The sequence below is a fragment of the Lonchura striata genome, chromosome 3 (assembly GCF_050655825.1).
Source record: "Lonchura striata isolate lonStrDom1 chromosome 3, ASM5065582v1, whole genome shotgun sequence".
NCBI classification, from domain to species: Eukaryota; Metazoa; Chordata; class Aves; order Passeriformes; family Estrildidae; genus Lonchura; species Lonchura striata.
In genome coordinates this window covers 75,464,896-75,479,840 of record NC_140705.1, presented here as the reverse complement: position 1 = coordinate 75,479,840, position 14,945 = coordinate 75,464,896, and the positions used below count along the sequence as shown (strand labels likewise).

At 37.6% G+C, this 14,945-nt stretch overlaps 1 protein-coding gene across 3 annotated transcripts in view; it reads left to right on the top strand.

Annotated features, from left to right (window-relative positions):
- KIF25 (kinesin family member 25) overlaps positions 1-14,945 on the top strand; it is a 41,380-nt gene that overhangs the window by 12,870 nt on the left and 13,565 nt on the right. For all 3 annotated transcript variants that reach the window (XM_077781757.2, XM_085575504.1, XM_085575506.1), the window contains 4 exons: positions 196-278; positions 1,786-1,828; positions 5,603-5,670; positions 10,606-10,680. In XM_077781757.2, coding sequence (XP_077637883.1) covers positions 196-278; positions 1,786-1,828; positions 5,603-5,670; positions 10,606-10,680 — 269 coding nt within the window. The remainder of the gene's footprint in view (positions 1-195; positions 279-1,785; positions 1,829-5,602; positions 5,671-10,605; positions 10,681-14,945) is intronic.

The window sequence follows — 14,945 nt, the reverse complement described above, 5'->3', positions numbered from 1 at the left end:
CATTCTTCCTCAAATACTTTGTCCTACCTTACTGGGACAAACTATATTGACTCTATATTTTTCCCCACAGAATCTAGGGCTTTGATGTGGTAAACACTGGCTTTCTTAAACATGTTCATGTCTGTTTCACAAATTTCAGTGTATTTATCCTCTCCAGTAACTTGTGTTAAATACAGCCTAATATTCTTATCGCAGGAACTGAGAGGAAATATCAGAGTCCACTGCAGGATTCGACCGTTGCTACCTTTTGATGATGCTGCTGGATATTCACAAGACAGGTGAATTGTTTTGATTGTGTTAGAGCCTATCTGACTCATAATTCAAGTACAGAGAAAACAATAGTTATGTTTATAAGAGAACAACTGTGTCCTTGATTTTTCTGGTTTTATGTGTGTGGGGAGACAATGATGGTATCATAAACACTAATTGTTGTTTTCTTTCTCCTGCTAGATTTGCTCTAGCCAGTCTCATCCCCCTGCCTAAAAGTGTGTCCATCTCAATAGAAAGCCATAGTTGTTCTGCCAAGCCAGGATTATCCTTGGCTTGGCAGAAGTAACACAGCTGCAATCAGTTTAGCACGTATTCACTATCCTATACAAATTTTGGAATGCAGTAATGTGGTAGCTGCCAAATGTCATGGGTAGAGACACACACTCAGCATTACAATTGTTTTGTAATGCTATAGAACACACTGGCTGTCACCACAAACATTGGTAATTCTATTTCAGTCTAATTTGGCTCTGTTTCCCTAATTTATAAAATGTTTACTGTAACAGATGTGTCAAAACATTTCAAGATCCAAAAGGAAAAGAGGGATTAGATGCAAGTATCTGCTTAGCAGGCTGAAATCTCCATAGATGGCTAACATGAAAGAAAGTAGGGATTGAAGTGTATACAAAGAAGGAAAGAAAGAAGGGGAAAACTAGGTGGGTGGCTAGAAACCAGTAATGTTATCGTTTGCTTTATCAGTAAATACCTGATTTGGGGCTTTCTGTTACTTTTACTGCTTGGTAATTCTAAAATAGTACATTCAGTGTTTTAAAGTTTATTGATTTTTGGCAAATCTTAAAAAAAATATTGTTATTTTTGACATTGTTTTAATTAAAACAGCCAATATATTTCAAGAAGCCTAGAGTTGAAACTTGAATTAACCTGTGCTTTGTACACCTGGGAAGGAACCCACTCACTTTTTTTGTTGAAGTATGAAATAGTGCAATCAGGTAGTGGCTTGCAGTGTAAAATGGGATGGACTGGGCCACATGAACAATTGTCAAGGTTGACTTTCCTTAATGTATCAAAAAGTAATTTAAGTAAAATTTATCTGTAAAATTATGGACTGATTCTCCAAAAACTTGCAAACATAAATAGATTTATACACCTCAGTAATCCCAGTCAGTGTTTGGACTAATCATGGATTCAAGATCAGAGACAAATACCTGAAAAGAGGGTGTTTTTCACTTTAATTTTCTGAAGTGAAAACCTCTTCTTACAAGCTCATGCAATAATTGCAAAATAATAGAAGGGTTTGCATGTGCATTTATCTTTATTTGGTTTGTTCTAAATGTCTTTTCTAAAGCAAATTATTTTGCTTGATCACACTTCAATTTGTTCTTTATTCAAAATTAACTGTGGTGTTAGTGTGTACAATAATACTGGCAAAGGTACTCTTCAGACAGTGTGTAGTTTACAGACAGTTTAAACATTTTTTTTTCTCAGCTAAATTGAACACTTATGGTTTGAAAAGTACCTCTTCTTCTCCTATTGATGCTTTTTCTTCCCTTACAGGCAGAGAAGCTTTTCAGAAAAAGTGGCATATGCAGCTGATGATGTGAGTATTTGATGGTGGAATTCAACAGCACTAGAAGAAGAAACAAAAGGGGCATGAGAATCATGAGTTTAAAAAAAAAAACAAAACAACGAGGCCAAGTGGTTCTCAGATTTGATTACCTGCGGGTGCAATAGCAGGTGATTTGTGCTGTTTTCATCCTGGCTCTCTTTCGTGGTAATAGCTTGGAGCTTCTGCTGGGGCAGCCATCCTTTAACCGGAGGTTGAATGTTTGCAACAGTCAAACTGCCGCTGACTTCCTGCTGTCAGTCCCTTTGAGCCACCTGTATGTGCTGTAGCTATTTCTAAAATTATGCCAGGCTTTCTTCAAATTTTGCTATTGCTACACAGCTAATGCATTAGGACAGAAATCTGATATCTTGTAAACCACAGCAGCCTATGTGGTGCTGCAGTCAAGCATGTTAAAGTATCCTGGCTTAGATCCATCGGAGGAGGAATGGTCATTGAGGTTGCAAATCCAAATGACATTCCAGCATTAACTGAGGCCATTACCAAGATATAAAATTTTAAAATGCACAGGAGTGTGAGCTAAGGTCAAAGTATTAACTTGGGCTTTAATTTTCATAGCTGCTATAGTTCTTAGTTGACTGCTTACTGTTACTTACATGGTGATGAGCCAAATTCTCTTTTATAGTGTAGTACTTAAAATAGTGCTGAAGTGACCTATGGTATGTTATGCATTTAAATCTCCCAAATTATAGTTTCATTAGGCAGATCTTACTTGCATAATATGGATAATTATATATATATATGTATCTATATCTATATATGTGCCATTAGGTAACTAAAGAGATGAAGAAAGTAAATATATCAGGAGATAAAAAACAGGGATCTGTAATGGTAGACCTAGTATTCTAGGTATCCTGACACATTTATTGTACTATAAAATACTGCAGCCATTTATGACTGGTTAAATTTTATTGCATGAGAATGAAATTAGGCATACTTAGATTCTGGATTATTTAATATAGAAATCTGATGTATTACAGTATTGATATGTTTACAGGCAAGGCAGTGTTGGCTTACTTATGCAAAATTGAGTTTTAGTTTGTATTCAAGAGTGACCTTCAATATGAAAATCTTATTAAATATTTCAGAAATATTAATATAAGCACAGGATTGAGAAATTAAATTTGCAAAATGCTGACTTCCTGGTTTTAGAAAACACAACATAGAATTTAAATGTTTTATTGGTTTGCCTGGACATTTATTTAGTTAAAATACTTTCCAGTTTTGATGAAACACCTGAAGTCTGTTAGCTTCCTACTGTGAATTTATCTTTCTTTAAGAAAAAAAATATTGTTGCAAGAACCTTCTTACAAAAAGCAGTCAATTTAGACTAAACTTATGAAAGTAAAGGAAAACAATGTTTATTGCCTGTTTACTTTGCTCTTAACAACTGAAGATGATATGCTAGTAGCTAGGATAAATGTGCAATTTTCAGATTAAAATATGGGACTTGACTTGTATTGAGCTTTTAGTTGCAACACAGTCAAAGATTGTATTTCCGGAAACAAGTTAACCATTTCCCAGATAATGATTTAAAGGAAGATTTTAGGACAAGGTAAAGGAAGATTCTGTGTGGTAAAGATGCTGAGTTTATTAGTTTTGCTTTCTAAATCATGACTGTCTCTCCAGATTTTTTTTTCCTGAAAATACTTTGTGTGCAGTGTAACCAGCAAGTTATTTGCCATGATTGTGTTAGAAAGCAGATTCAAGGAGCTACATGACTTCCATTTAGTCTCTGAGTGGGTTTTTGTTTGTTTGTTTGTTTGGAAATTCCTATCATTCTTAAGACGCATGGTCTTTTCCAACATATTGTTCATCTTAACTAGAGAAACTTGATTCTGATTTTAAGTCTAAAAAAGACTTAAGATTTTACTAGGTGTACCAGAAGAGCATTGCATTTCAGGTTTTGAGTTACTTAAGGATTTTTGAAGTTTTTTTTTGCTGTCCTGTGTATGCTCATCTCCTCAACATAACATAAACAACTGTCTGAGCCTTTCTTCTGAGGCTTGTTGTGCAATAACTGTGGAGAGTGAGTACACACCACATATCAGGTTGAACCACTCCACACAGATTAGGACATTGAACAGTGCTGGTATTGTCAATACCTGAGAAAATGAGCAGATGAGGAGGTACTGAATGTACAGACTCTTTCTAGTGGTGACAGCCCAAGGAGGAATGAGTGCAATCTAAAATACAGGAAATTCAGCCAAAGAATTTGAGAAGAAGCTGAGGGTAGTCAAACCCTCAGCTGTGAGAAGAAGCTGTGAGGGTAGTCAAACACTGGCACAGGTTGCCCAGAGAGGATATGGATCTCCATCTTTAGAGATATTCAAAGCATAACTGGATGTGGTCGTTACAAATGCTCATGTGAAACTTCTGCCTGTTAACAGTAAACTCTTTTGTTTCTATGTTAGGCAAATAGGAGTTTTTTTCTCTTATTTCTCACCTTAGAGAAAGCTTGTCTGCAAGTAAATTAGATATCTGAATCAGAAATTTATTCCATCATTCCATATATTTTTCAGTTTTTCCTTTTTCCTTCCCCCGAAGCCTGTTGGTTACTGATCCTATTCGAATTTTTGTTACAGACCATTTAGTAGCAGTGTTCTATTGACATCTGTACTCAGCCAAATTTGCCACTACTGGTGTGGGTAACATAGCTTATTCTGTGGAGTAATTGCTTTGTCATCATTAGTTTGATAATTATACATTTCTCCTCTCCAAAGAGGTAGAAATACTCATAAACTCAAAGGAAGAAATTTGATTTTATTAGCCTTTTGCACACTCGACATACTGTTATGTGATTGTTATTTGCTCAGCTCTTTATAACTTCAGTTTGTGGCAATACTTATTTGAAGGCCACTAGTTCAGCACTCCAACCCACTTGTCTGAATCACATTAGGAATTTCAGCACTCCCATCAAATGCAGTAATGTAACCGCAGGTTAGTAAGCTAGAAAATGTCTTTGAATTGGATGAAGTATTTTGTGTGCTGGAGAGCTTCCACCCAATTTGTTGTAAGACCCCACGTCTTTTTTCATTGCTTTTCTCAGGAATTAAGCAACATTTGCCATGAAGAACAGAAGAGCACAGAATTTGATAGCTAAGCCATGTCAGACTGCTGTGATTGTACTTTGATAATAGTTTAAATGTCTGCTTACATGTTTGTCAGACTTACAAAATTACTGTATAATTCATCTGGAAAGTGGATTCCACTAAAACCTCATGGAATTCTACAGATCATTGTAGTGCAGCTCTTTCTCTTAGTTGTGGACTAGCATGTTATTTAATAAAATGTACATCTGCTTAGTTCTAGACAGAGCTATCTATGAAATCAGTCTGAAAAGGCACTGTGAAAATGTGCCCAACAATAAAAAAAAAAAGAACTCTTTTTTGCAATATTTTTGTGCCTGTAGTGGCAGTTGGGGAACTTCTGTTTACTTGCCTGTGACTTTCTAGGTCCAATAGAAAGTTCAGGTAAGGGCTTGGATCTTTCTCTTTAACTGAAGTGCATGTTTTGTTTTGGTTGTTATTTAATAATCTGAATGGGTTTTGAGAGCCTTTCTTATGGTTTTGCAAGTTCACTGCATTATACATGCTCTAAAGCCTCATGAATTGGTGACAGCTGGAGAAAGACTTTGGACTTCCTGGTCCTTAAAGCTGTGACCCAATACATTTAAGATTGATGGATATTTGGTTCTGTGTGTGTGCCTGTGATATTAACTATAGATAATTTACTTTTTTCTCTTAGGAAACCATCCTTGTCAAGTGTAGTCGACCTGGTCATGCCTCAGTAAACAAGACTTTTCAGTTTGAGAGGTGGGTAGTCCTTTGTAGAAATATGGAAATCTGAATTGCTGGAAGATTTGTGTAGTGAAGACTAATACTTTTGGTAGACATTAGATAGAGGGTATCCTTTTTGGTTAGAATTTTTGAGTAGGGCAGGTAGGATGAAAATTCTTGGGGGTTTTTTTTGTGTGATCATTATATTTTTCCCAGGACAGGATAATGCATTTCAGGGAATAGATAACAGTCTTCCCTCGCAGTAAAGACTACTGATACGGCCAAGTTCGAAACCTGTATGAGACTTACTTGACTCTTTTCACAACATGAGTAGCTGTCCTGATCCTTGCAACATGTTGCAAAGTAGCAGAATGTTTCAAAGGTAAGGAAGCTTTGTTTGCCTTCCAGTACTTCAAAGGAGCTCATAAGAAAATTGGGCCAAACTTTTTAATAGAGTCTGTTGCAATAGGAACAGGAGTAATAGTTTTAAACTAAAAGAAGGTTAACTGAGACTATATATAAGAAAGAATATTTTCACAATGAATGTGGTGAAACACTGGAATAGGTTTCTCAGAGAGGGACTAGATATCATATTCCTGGAAACATCCGAGGGCAGGTGATATGGGCAACCTGACCTAGTTGATTTCCCTGCTTATTGCAGGAGGTTGGACTAGATGATCTTTAAAGGTTCCTTAAAACCCAGACAATTCAATGGTTCCATGAATTGAGGCACATTGCAAAATTTCAGCATTAGACATAGAGCATGACTTTGGCAGAAACTGGACTGAGCACTTGTACAAGCTGATGTTCAAACAGCCTGACCAGAGGCACCAAGGTGGAGCAGTGGCATGGGAATCGGTGCTCCCCAAGGGAAAGGCTACAGTTAGACTACTTTCCATAGTAGATGCTCAAAAATCCACACAGATGAATGGGATAAGGGGAAGGGCTTTAATGGGACACCAGAGTCACTACCAGTCTCTTGTCAGTGAGACAGAAAACTGGTGGGAGTCAGGCTGAAGGGTGCCTTCTGTTCTCTCGAAATAGTGCTGACTTTGACATCTCAAAACAGGAGTGAAGAGTTAAATAATACAATGAGAACTCTGTAAATGAAGAAATACAAAATTTTACCCCAATGCCTCTTTCTAATGCAAACTTTGAATCTGTATATTGCAATTACTGAGGAGGCTGTCCGTCCTGAACCATGATGCAAAACCCTCTGGAAACAGGAGGACAATTTCATGCTTCCTTGCTTGAAGGCAAAACTTGATTTAAAGTCAGGTGTACCCAGCATGAATTATCTGTCCTGGTTTAAACATAATGTCTGAGCCTGTTCAGCTGAAATTCCTGTAGGTTTGCTAAACATTCTTAGCTGTTGACCCTTTCCTCAAGGCGTTCTTGTGAAGTGCTACAGTTTTGTACTCACAGGAGAATGGGGACTGCTGTCATACAGGCCACCTGAAAAATCCTGAGATAATGCAGATCTTGGGGAAGCTTTACTGATCCCACAGGTTACAGACTTTTTTGATTCAAGGCATATAAAATCTCTTAGGGTACATGGCCCCCTCACATGTTGCTAAGCTACTCAAAGTAATTCCTTTCATTCTTCAGCTGTACCTAACCCAGCCATACCAGTTGAAGTAAATACAGAATAATGCTGGAATTCGACTTTGTAAAGCATCACAGTTAATGGTATTGACACACTACTCCAGAGGTGCTGTGATTCTGGAAATGTGGTGTAGATCCTGGTAATCAGGAAAAGGGTTAAAAAAATGTAAATCCCCCAAAGAATGCAGTTCTCCAGGAATGTTTTTTTAGTGTCCCAGTACAGCTATTTTTTTATAAACAGAAAAGCATATGTTTCTTATGAACTCTAAAATGTTTATTTTTTTAGCAATGTTTTATGGAACTAATAAATGTCAAAATATTTGATTTCAGCTCAGGAAGAAAATTCCAGCTTTCAACATGTTATGCTTTTATAATTTTATTGGCAAATCAGTTAGCAAAATAAAAAGGTAGCTCAGAATTTTCAATGTGAAACTCACATTAATCAGTGCACAGGGACAAATCTATCATTTGGGTAAAAATACATGGGGTTTTAGAAAGAGATTCTTTGGATTTGCAGCATCTTTCATGGTTTCAGATAGCTAATGAAGTGGGTGTCCATGCTTCAGCCAAAGCTGTGGTTACAGTGTAGCATAAACTAGTTCAAGGCTACTTTAAACCACTTTATTTTAGTATGGATAGCATTTGAATCACAGCAGCTAAGTAGTGGCAGCAAAACCCCTTTAGGAAGTCAAGTAAATATTTGAGTAGTTACTGTAGCATGGAATCATGTGCGTTTCCTGGGATCAGCTACTGGGGCCGGAGTCTGACCCTGACGTAGCTGTAGTGACCCCAGCTGTGGCTGAACTTGGAAGAAATGGCCTCAAGCTGTACTAGGGCTCAGGTGTGTGTCCAGCCTGTGCTCAGGTGGGGCGTCAAGAAGATGTTCTTCACAGAAAGGGTACTTCAGCTCTGGAACAGGTTGCCCAGGGAGGTGGTGGAGTCACCATCCCTGGAAGTGTTCAAGAAATAACTGGATGTGACACCTACTGATATGGGTTAGTTAGCAAGGTGGTGTTCAGTCAAAGGCTGGACTTTATGGCCTTGGACATCTTTTCCAAGGTAACTGATCCTGTGATTCTACTTTGCTGTGCAAATGACTGATTGATTCTAGCCTGGGTTGTGGCCAGTGGCAATGTATTTACTTTCTGAGGCAACAAAAGTCATCAACTGTGAATGTTTTAATCTTGTCTGTCTTAGTAATTTTATCTTTTTTTTTCTTTTCTTTTTTTTTTAATTTACAACATAGCTCCGAGATGTTTTGATGTGCAAAGAAAAAAAATATTTCAACACATACTGAGTTAGAGACCTAGTTGGTTAAAATGGAGAACTGGGTGCTAATGAATATTTCATCAATTGCAGATGATAGATGAAGCAGAGAAAAGTGTTTGGAAGTGCTTTTGCTCTTTTATATTGACCTTGCAGATTGGATGTGCAAAGTTTACTGAAGCATATGCTCATGTGCATGCAAAGCAGGGACAGAGTATTCAGTCTCTGACTCCCAGTTCGAACTGTGCCACATATTTGTGCATATTTGTTGGTTTCTCAGTGCACTATGATGGCATATCAGTGGAATGGCAATACAAGCAGTATTTGTCTATCAAACCAGACAAGAGCTCCTTTCCTGATTAAAGAGAGTACATTTTCATGCAGCTTACAATTAGTCTGTGGAATATGTTGCCACAGGATGTTGCTCTGGGCCAAGAATTTTGCAAGATGCAAAAAGAAACTGAATGCTAATTCTAATAGTATTTTTTGTTTTTTTTGAGACAGAGATTCAACTCATATTTCAGTTTTGAGGCCAGTATACAGCTTTTAATGATTAGGATGAAGCACAGAGATGAATTATTGTGTTGCTGGCCACCATATAGTCTCTTGCTCCTTCCTCTGGCTGTTGTCAGGAAAAATGCTGAGTTCAGTGCATTGGCTCCAATCCTGTATCTGTTTATCAGTGATCCCTCTGTATAATCTTATTTATGGAGAATATGAATACAAAAACTCTATTTGTGCAGTCTATAGACTGTACCAGACAGATCATGGTCAGATATACAAAGATGCTTGAGTAAATGCTGAAGAGCACACTTTGGTTTTATTCAGTTAACCTTGTACTGTCCTGTACAATCTGTGGGATACTGTTAAGTGAAGTGTACTGGTGTACTGTATACACAGAGAAGAGATTGCACTTTGTAATGTTTGTTGCTACCAAAATTCCTGTTTCTAATTGGCCATTTTGCTGTGAGCTATAAAGACCATATATCACTTATTGGAAAACAGAGCTAGATGAAAAAATCACCACAGAAAGATACCAGAAAAGGAAACTTTTTCAAAAGATAAACATTCATACCTCAAATATTTAACTGTGAGTAATGACATTCATGTTTTAGATTCTGTTCATCTTGTGTAAACAATGGGTGCTGCAGGCTGTAATCTTGGGGAGGATACATTTTTGATGTGCTACAGAAGAAATTAATGATATCCATGTTTTATGATCAGAATTTCCTCTCTGATTATTTCCTGTTTTCAGGTCTTGATTTTGTGTTGTTCAAACCTGAAAGGGTTGGAGGAAAGATTTCTTTGAAGATAACTGTTGGGTTTTTTTTTTTTTTCCTTGCATTCGAAAAACATATAGAGTTTTTTCAGACATCAATCTATTGGCCCAAGTATTGAAATGTCATTGCTCTTTTCTAAAAGGTAGAATAACTCATGCAATTTAATTGTATTCCATTCTACTTAAGAAGGTCTGCATTCCACTATGTAAAAGAAAGTCTTCCCTTGAGTGAGAAGTGTTGATTTCAGAGTAGGTAATTCATCAGGGCTGGGGATGGAAATACCTTAGGCTGATATTCTCCACAAAGATAGTGCATCCTTAAACATGTACCTTCAGGAGCATTCTGATTTCTGAGACAAATCCTCAGCAAGTTTGCAGTCTCTGTACCTCTTCCCCCATCTCTGCTCCCTCACCAAACTTTACCCACATCTAAAAAGCAATACAACCTGACCACTGTCTTCCAAAAAGTGATATATAGGAATCCCAAGCAGTAGGGCTATTTCACATTCTAGTAGGTGTGAAAAAGTTACAGGGATCCAGTACAGCCTAAAAAAAAGACTCTGTGTTCCAGAGGGGCAGGCAGGAGGTTTAGGATGAGCTCAATCCACAAGGGTACACCCATATGTTGTTCTCCCCAAAACACACAACAGCTGCTCCCAAAATGCGATTGAGAACTTTGGAGTTCAAATTTACAGTTCTGTGACACAGAAATGTCAGCAGATCCAAAATTGTATGTCACTGGCCTACAGTTTCTATGGTCTGTGTTCTTGTGACAACATTTACATGTTTTCTTTGATTAATCGTTGCACTTTGTTCCTCAGAGTTTACAATGATTTGGAGTCTCAAGATGCAATATTTGCAGATGTGGCCCCTTTGCTAACATCTCTTCTGGATGGGTAAGTTAAAAGGTTGCAGTAAGAAAGCTAAAGCACAATAATCTACTGAAATCTATCTATTAATGAAAATATCTAACAATAGTGATCTAGTTAAGTTTTATGGCTTTGCAGTTCCATTTTCCTGTTTTCTTTCTGCTCAGTACCAAGTGAATGCTGTTTCTCTGTATAAACAGTGAAAATATGGTTTACAAAATTTAACGGAGCAGATAAATTTGTAAAAATAAAAATATCCCAGTTTTTTCTTATGATCTGCTTCTGTCAAATTGATGCTTCTAATGGAAGATGTCATTTTTTTTCTTTGTATTCTTTAGGTTATGTTTTATAACTTTTCCAGTTGTAGATATTGTATGATACATCTTTTACAACAGTGTGTTCACTGTGAATGTTGTGCAAAAGACCTGCCAGGACCATAGGAGGTGGTGGAATCGATTCCTGGTTGAACCAGAACTGAACATTCCCAGTCATTCTACTGCTCCTTCAGGCACTGGGGTAAAACAGAATTCTGGTTTGAATAAAAAACTGATCAGTAACAAGCACTAACATGAAATACATGAAATTACTTCTAGCTACTGAAGCTCATAAAGTGTGATTTTTCAGAAGTACTGAGCCAACTAACCTACTCTTGCAAAGAGGCTTTGGTGTGCATTTTGTTATAATCCTTGAGGCTTGAACTGAGTTTTATACATAACTTTCTGCTCCTTTTTCATCCCTGTTCCAATACCAGTTAACTATATGGTAGGGCTGTCGTGGATGTTTCACTCCCTGTAGAGGAAAAGACAATCCCTTTCCATTCACAGTGGCAGAGTTGAACAGTGGCAATCCTTGTTCCCAGCAGCCTGCACACTGAAGTTTCCAAGGTTCCTGTTGCTAAAAGCATCCTAGAAGAGGTATCTAAAGATACTGTGAATATTGGGAATTCCATATGCCACAGAGAGGCCCCCAAGGGCTCCGTGGCTGAGGGAAGTTATAGATTTCATTATTATTGTTTACCAGTGATGAGTAACCACAGTTTCTTTAGCTGACCAGCCTAGGGACCACTATGTTGCAGGAGTTTAAAGACATCTTAAAACTACTGCTTTCTCTCCCTACTTTTCCTTTTGCAATTATCATAATTTTGCCTTGGTTCAAAAGGCAAAATTGCATTGGTTGCATTATTGATCCCTTAAGTGTCTTCAGATGTACCTGATCTGTACCTTTATCTGCTGTACTTCCCACTCACTAAGTTTTACATGGGGAGAATCCTTTCCTAAAAGCTAAGATTTTTGTATTCAGTTAGGAAATGTTCTGTTATTGAAAACAAAAGACCTGTCTTGCTCTTTCAGAAGTGCTGTTTAAACAGAAGCAGATTCTCAGGAAAGGCAAGTCTGTGCATATGAGCACAGCACCCTTCCCACTGTAAATGCGAAACAGACATACTTAGTCTGAACCTTGAACCTTTTTGCTGCTCCTGATTGTTTTAGTCTGGGTTCCAAAGGGGTCTGTAACAACTTCTAGCTCGAGTAGAAGGGAGTGTTCTCTGCTTTTCCTTATTTTTTCTATGTTTTTCTTTCTTAATGGATTGTTTCATTTTTCAGTACAAATATACAGGAAGAAAAGATTCTTCCATATGTAAACCAAAGTATAGCAGGCTTCAAAGTTTACTGTGAGCCATACAGGACCAACAGGGGAGTAAGATAACTTTTCTTTTCTTTACAGCATTGAAGAATCCAACTTGTTAGTTTATTTTAAAGAACTAATTTCTCCCCCTTTCATTGCCTTTAACAGTGTTCTCTCCTAGGGGTAACTTTGCTAGAGTGAGCACCCAGACTCTTTTCAGGAGAGAAGTGCTACAAAACTATTGTATTTTAGCTTGACAATAAGAACTTTTTAAAACAATAATATAACCATTAAATATAATAATAAAGTGAAGAAAGAAAAATATCAGGGCACATAGCTGAATCATAGTAAAAAAATCTTCAGAGTTCTGTATTTGAAAGCTTTATGCTGGAGCTAGATCTCCAATGATGTAAACTATAATAAATAACTATTATTATACAGATAAATATAAAGTAATCTGCTTCTTGTCCTATTGTTGAATCCCACAACAATTCATTATCTCCTGTACCTGATTAGATACTGCTTTGGCCAGTTTTACCTCATTAGGGCTGACTGAAACACTGTTTTGGCTTTGGCAAAGAAGTTACCACTGATTGATACCTGACTTGCACCTCTATCTTCAATGTTACAATCCTCTTCCCAATTAATTCTAATCTTATAATCTGTATCTTGTCAGTGATGCTTGTTGTCTTACAACTAGCAGCAATTAAGGAAAGTTTAAATAGCTGAACTGTAGGAAAGTCCTTTAGGAGAAACTTCTAATAAGACTAATTCTGTTTTTCCTAAGGAAAAACATCTGGCTCCCTTTTTGGTTCCAAAGATCTGTTTAATTTTTAAATAGGGCTAGAAGTCTCAATAAGGTACAGGCTAGCCAGGGAGTGTGTATGAGGGGTGGAACTGTGAAAATTACTCATGGTTAGTTTAGCTAAAAACTACCAAAATTAGTGTGAGCTTTTCTACTGAGATATGTCAGCAGTGAATACTTCAGGAAATCTCTAATTTCAGATTTACAGCCCTAATTGCTATCACATTTAATTTTACTGTAGTGCTCTTTGTTTTCAGTTACTGTTATGTCATCTCCTTCATCAAATCTATGACTAGACTCCTATTTTATACTCTGTAGTGCATGCTAAAATCTGGAGGGGCCTTACTGTAGATTCATTGACTGCAACTTTGTCTTCACATTCCCAGAAAGGGTACCCAGGTATTTTCCGTGTGACTTATCAGCCCACATTCCTTTCTAACAAGTGAAAGCTTCCAAAATAATCCTCCTGAAGTAATTGCTTCTAGGCATGTTTAATATGCATGTAAGTATTTCATTACTTGAAACCATACATTTAAAACAATTAGATGAGGGGTGTTCATTGAAATATGCTGGCATGTGCTTGAAACTACATTTTTGATATGAGGAAAAGCATCAGATAATCAGAAGCAGCTGCTTCAGGTCTACTCACAGAGGAGGTAGCTTAGGAAGTGAAATTTTATTCCCTGACAGAAAAGGAGCAGGCCCGTTCTTGCAACTCTAATAGAGCAGATGTTTCTTAAAACTGTGGAGCACTTCCTGTGTATGAAGGTTCTGCTAGTGTTGTATCTCTGAACAAACAAGATAGTCCAGGGAGAGAGCAGTCCTGTCAGCATAAATGGATGTCTTCCAAGGCTTTGGCTGGCACAGAACTGTGGTCAGCATCGAGTGGCTGGCAAGGGTAGCAGAGCAGGAGCAGACAAGGAGGGGCAAAACTTCAGCTGCACAGCACAGTGTTGGTCCTTCATACAAAGCAGTACTGTGGCTGGATGCATCTGTATTCACCCACTTATTTTGCTTAAGAAGTTGACTTTCATCTGATTGTGTTAGTAACACATTTTCTAGATAGGATTCATACATTTCATCACAGTTCATCCCTGTGGCACAGACATTCACAACAGTGCTCACAGCTGTGAACGATTCTTTTTCTATTATTATTTTCAGTGCAGCCAAGAGGCATTTTCAGAGTTCTGTTCATTAGACATATTTACTTGTCTGCTTCAGAAGATGATGTTTCAAAGGTGCCTGTTCCTCTGCACTGATCTTGTACATTTTAATTTTCTACTTGTCCTTATCAGAGCAGTTCCTGCCACCTTTGTTTCAGAGTAGTCATTGTGTGCATGCTCATTCTCAACTGGTGCTCTTGGTTTAAAATTTGTGCCTCCTATTCTTAGGGCTGTCTTCTCTGAGGACTGTGACTGATGAGCCTGCCTGAAAAAGGCTATGAGAGATGAAGAGTTCCCAGCTGTTAGGGTACAAGTGCAGTGGTTTGCAGCACAGCACTGTAGCACAAATCAAGCCCAGAAATGGTTTACATTAGAATGCTGAACTGTAAACTGCACTGGTTCAGGAGCTGATTAAAAAGCAGCTCAGTAGCACAAAAGCTGAAAGTTGGGCAGGCAAGGAGGCCTAACAGCATCAATCATTCCAAGCTAAGGGTCCGTTAAACTTCTACTTAAAAGCATCCCTTCAGTTCTGGTTAAAAAAAAAATAGAATTTGTTTAGGTGATGTTATGCACACTAATAACTGTCAGACTTTGAGATCTGCAGAAAGAAATCAGGGGCAGTGTTTTTATTTTCTTGTTTAAGTTTGTGTTCCCCAGTTGTTTGGAGTTTGACTTCCCACCTAATAGACACATTTGGTAAT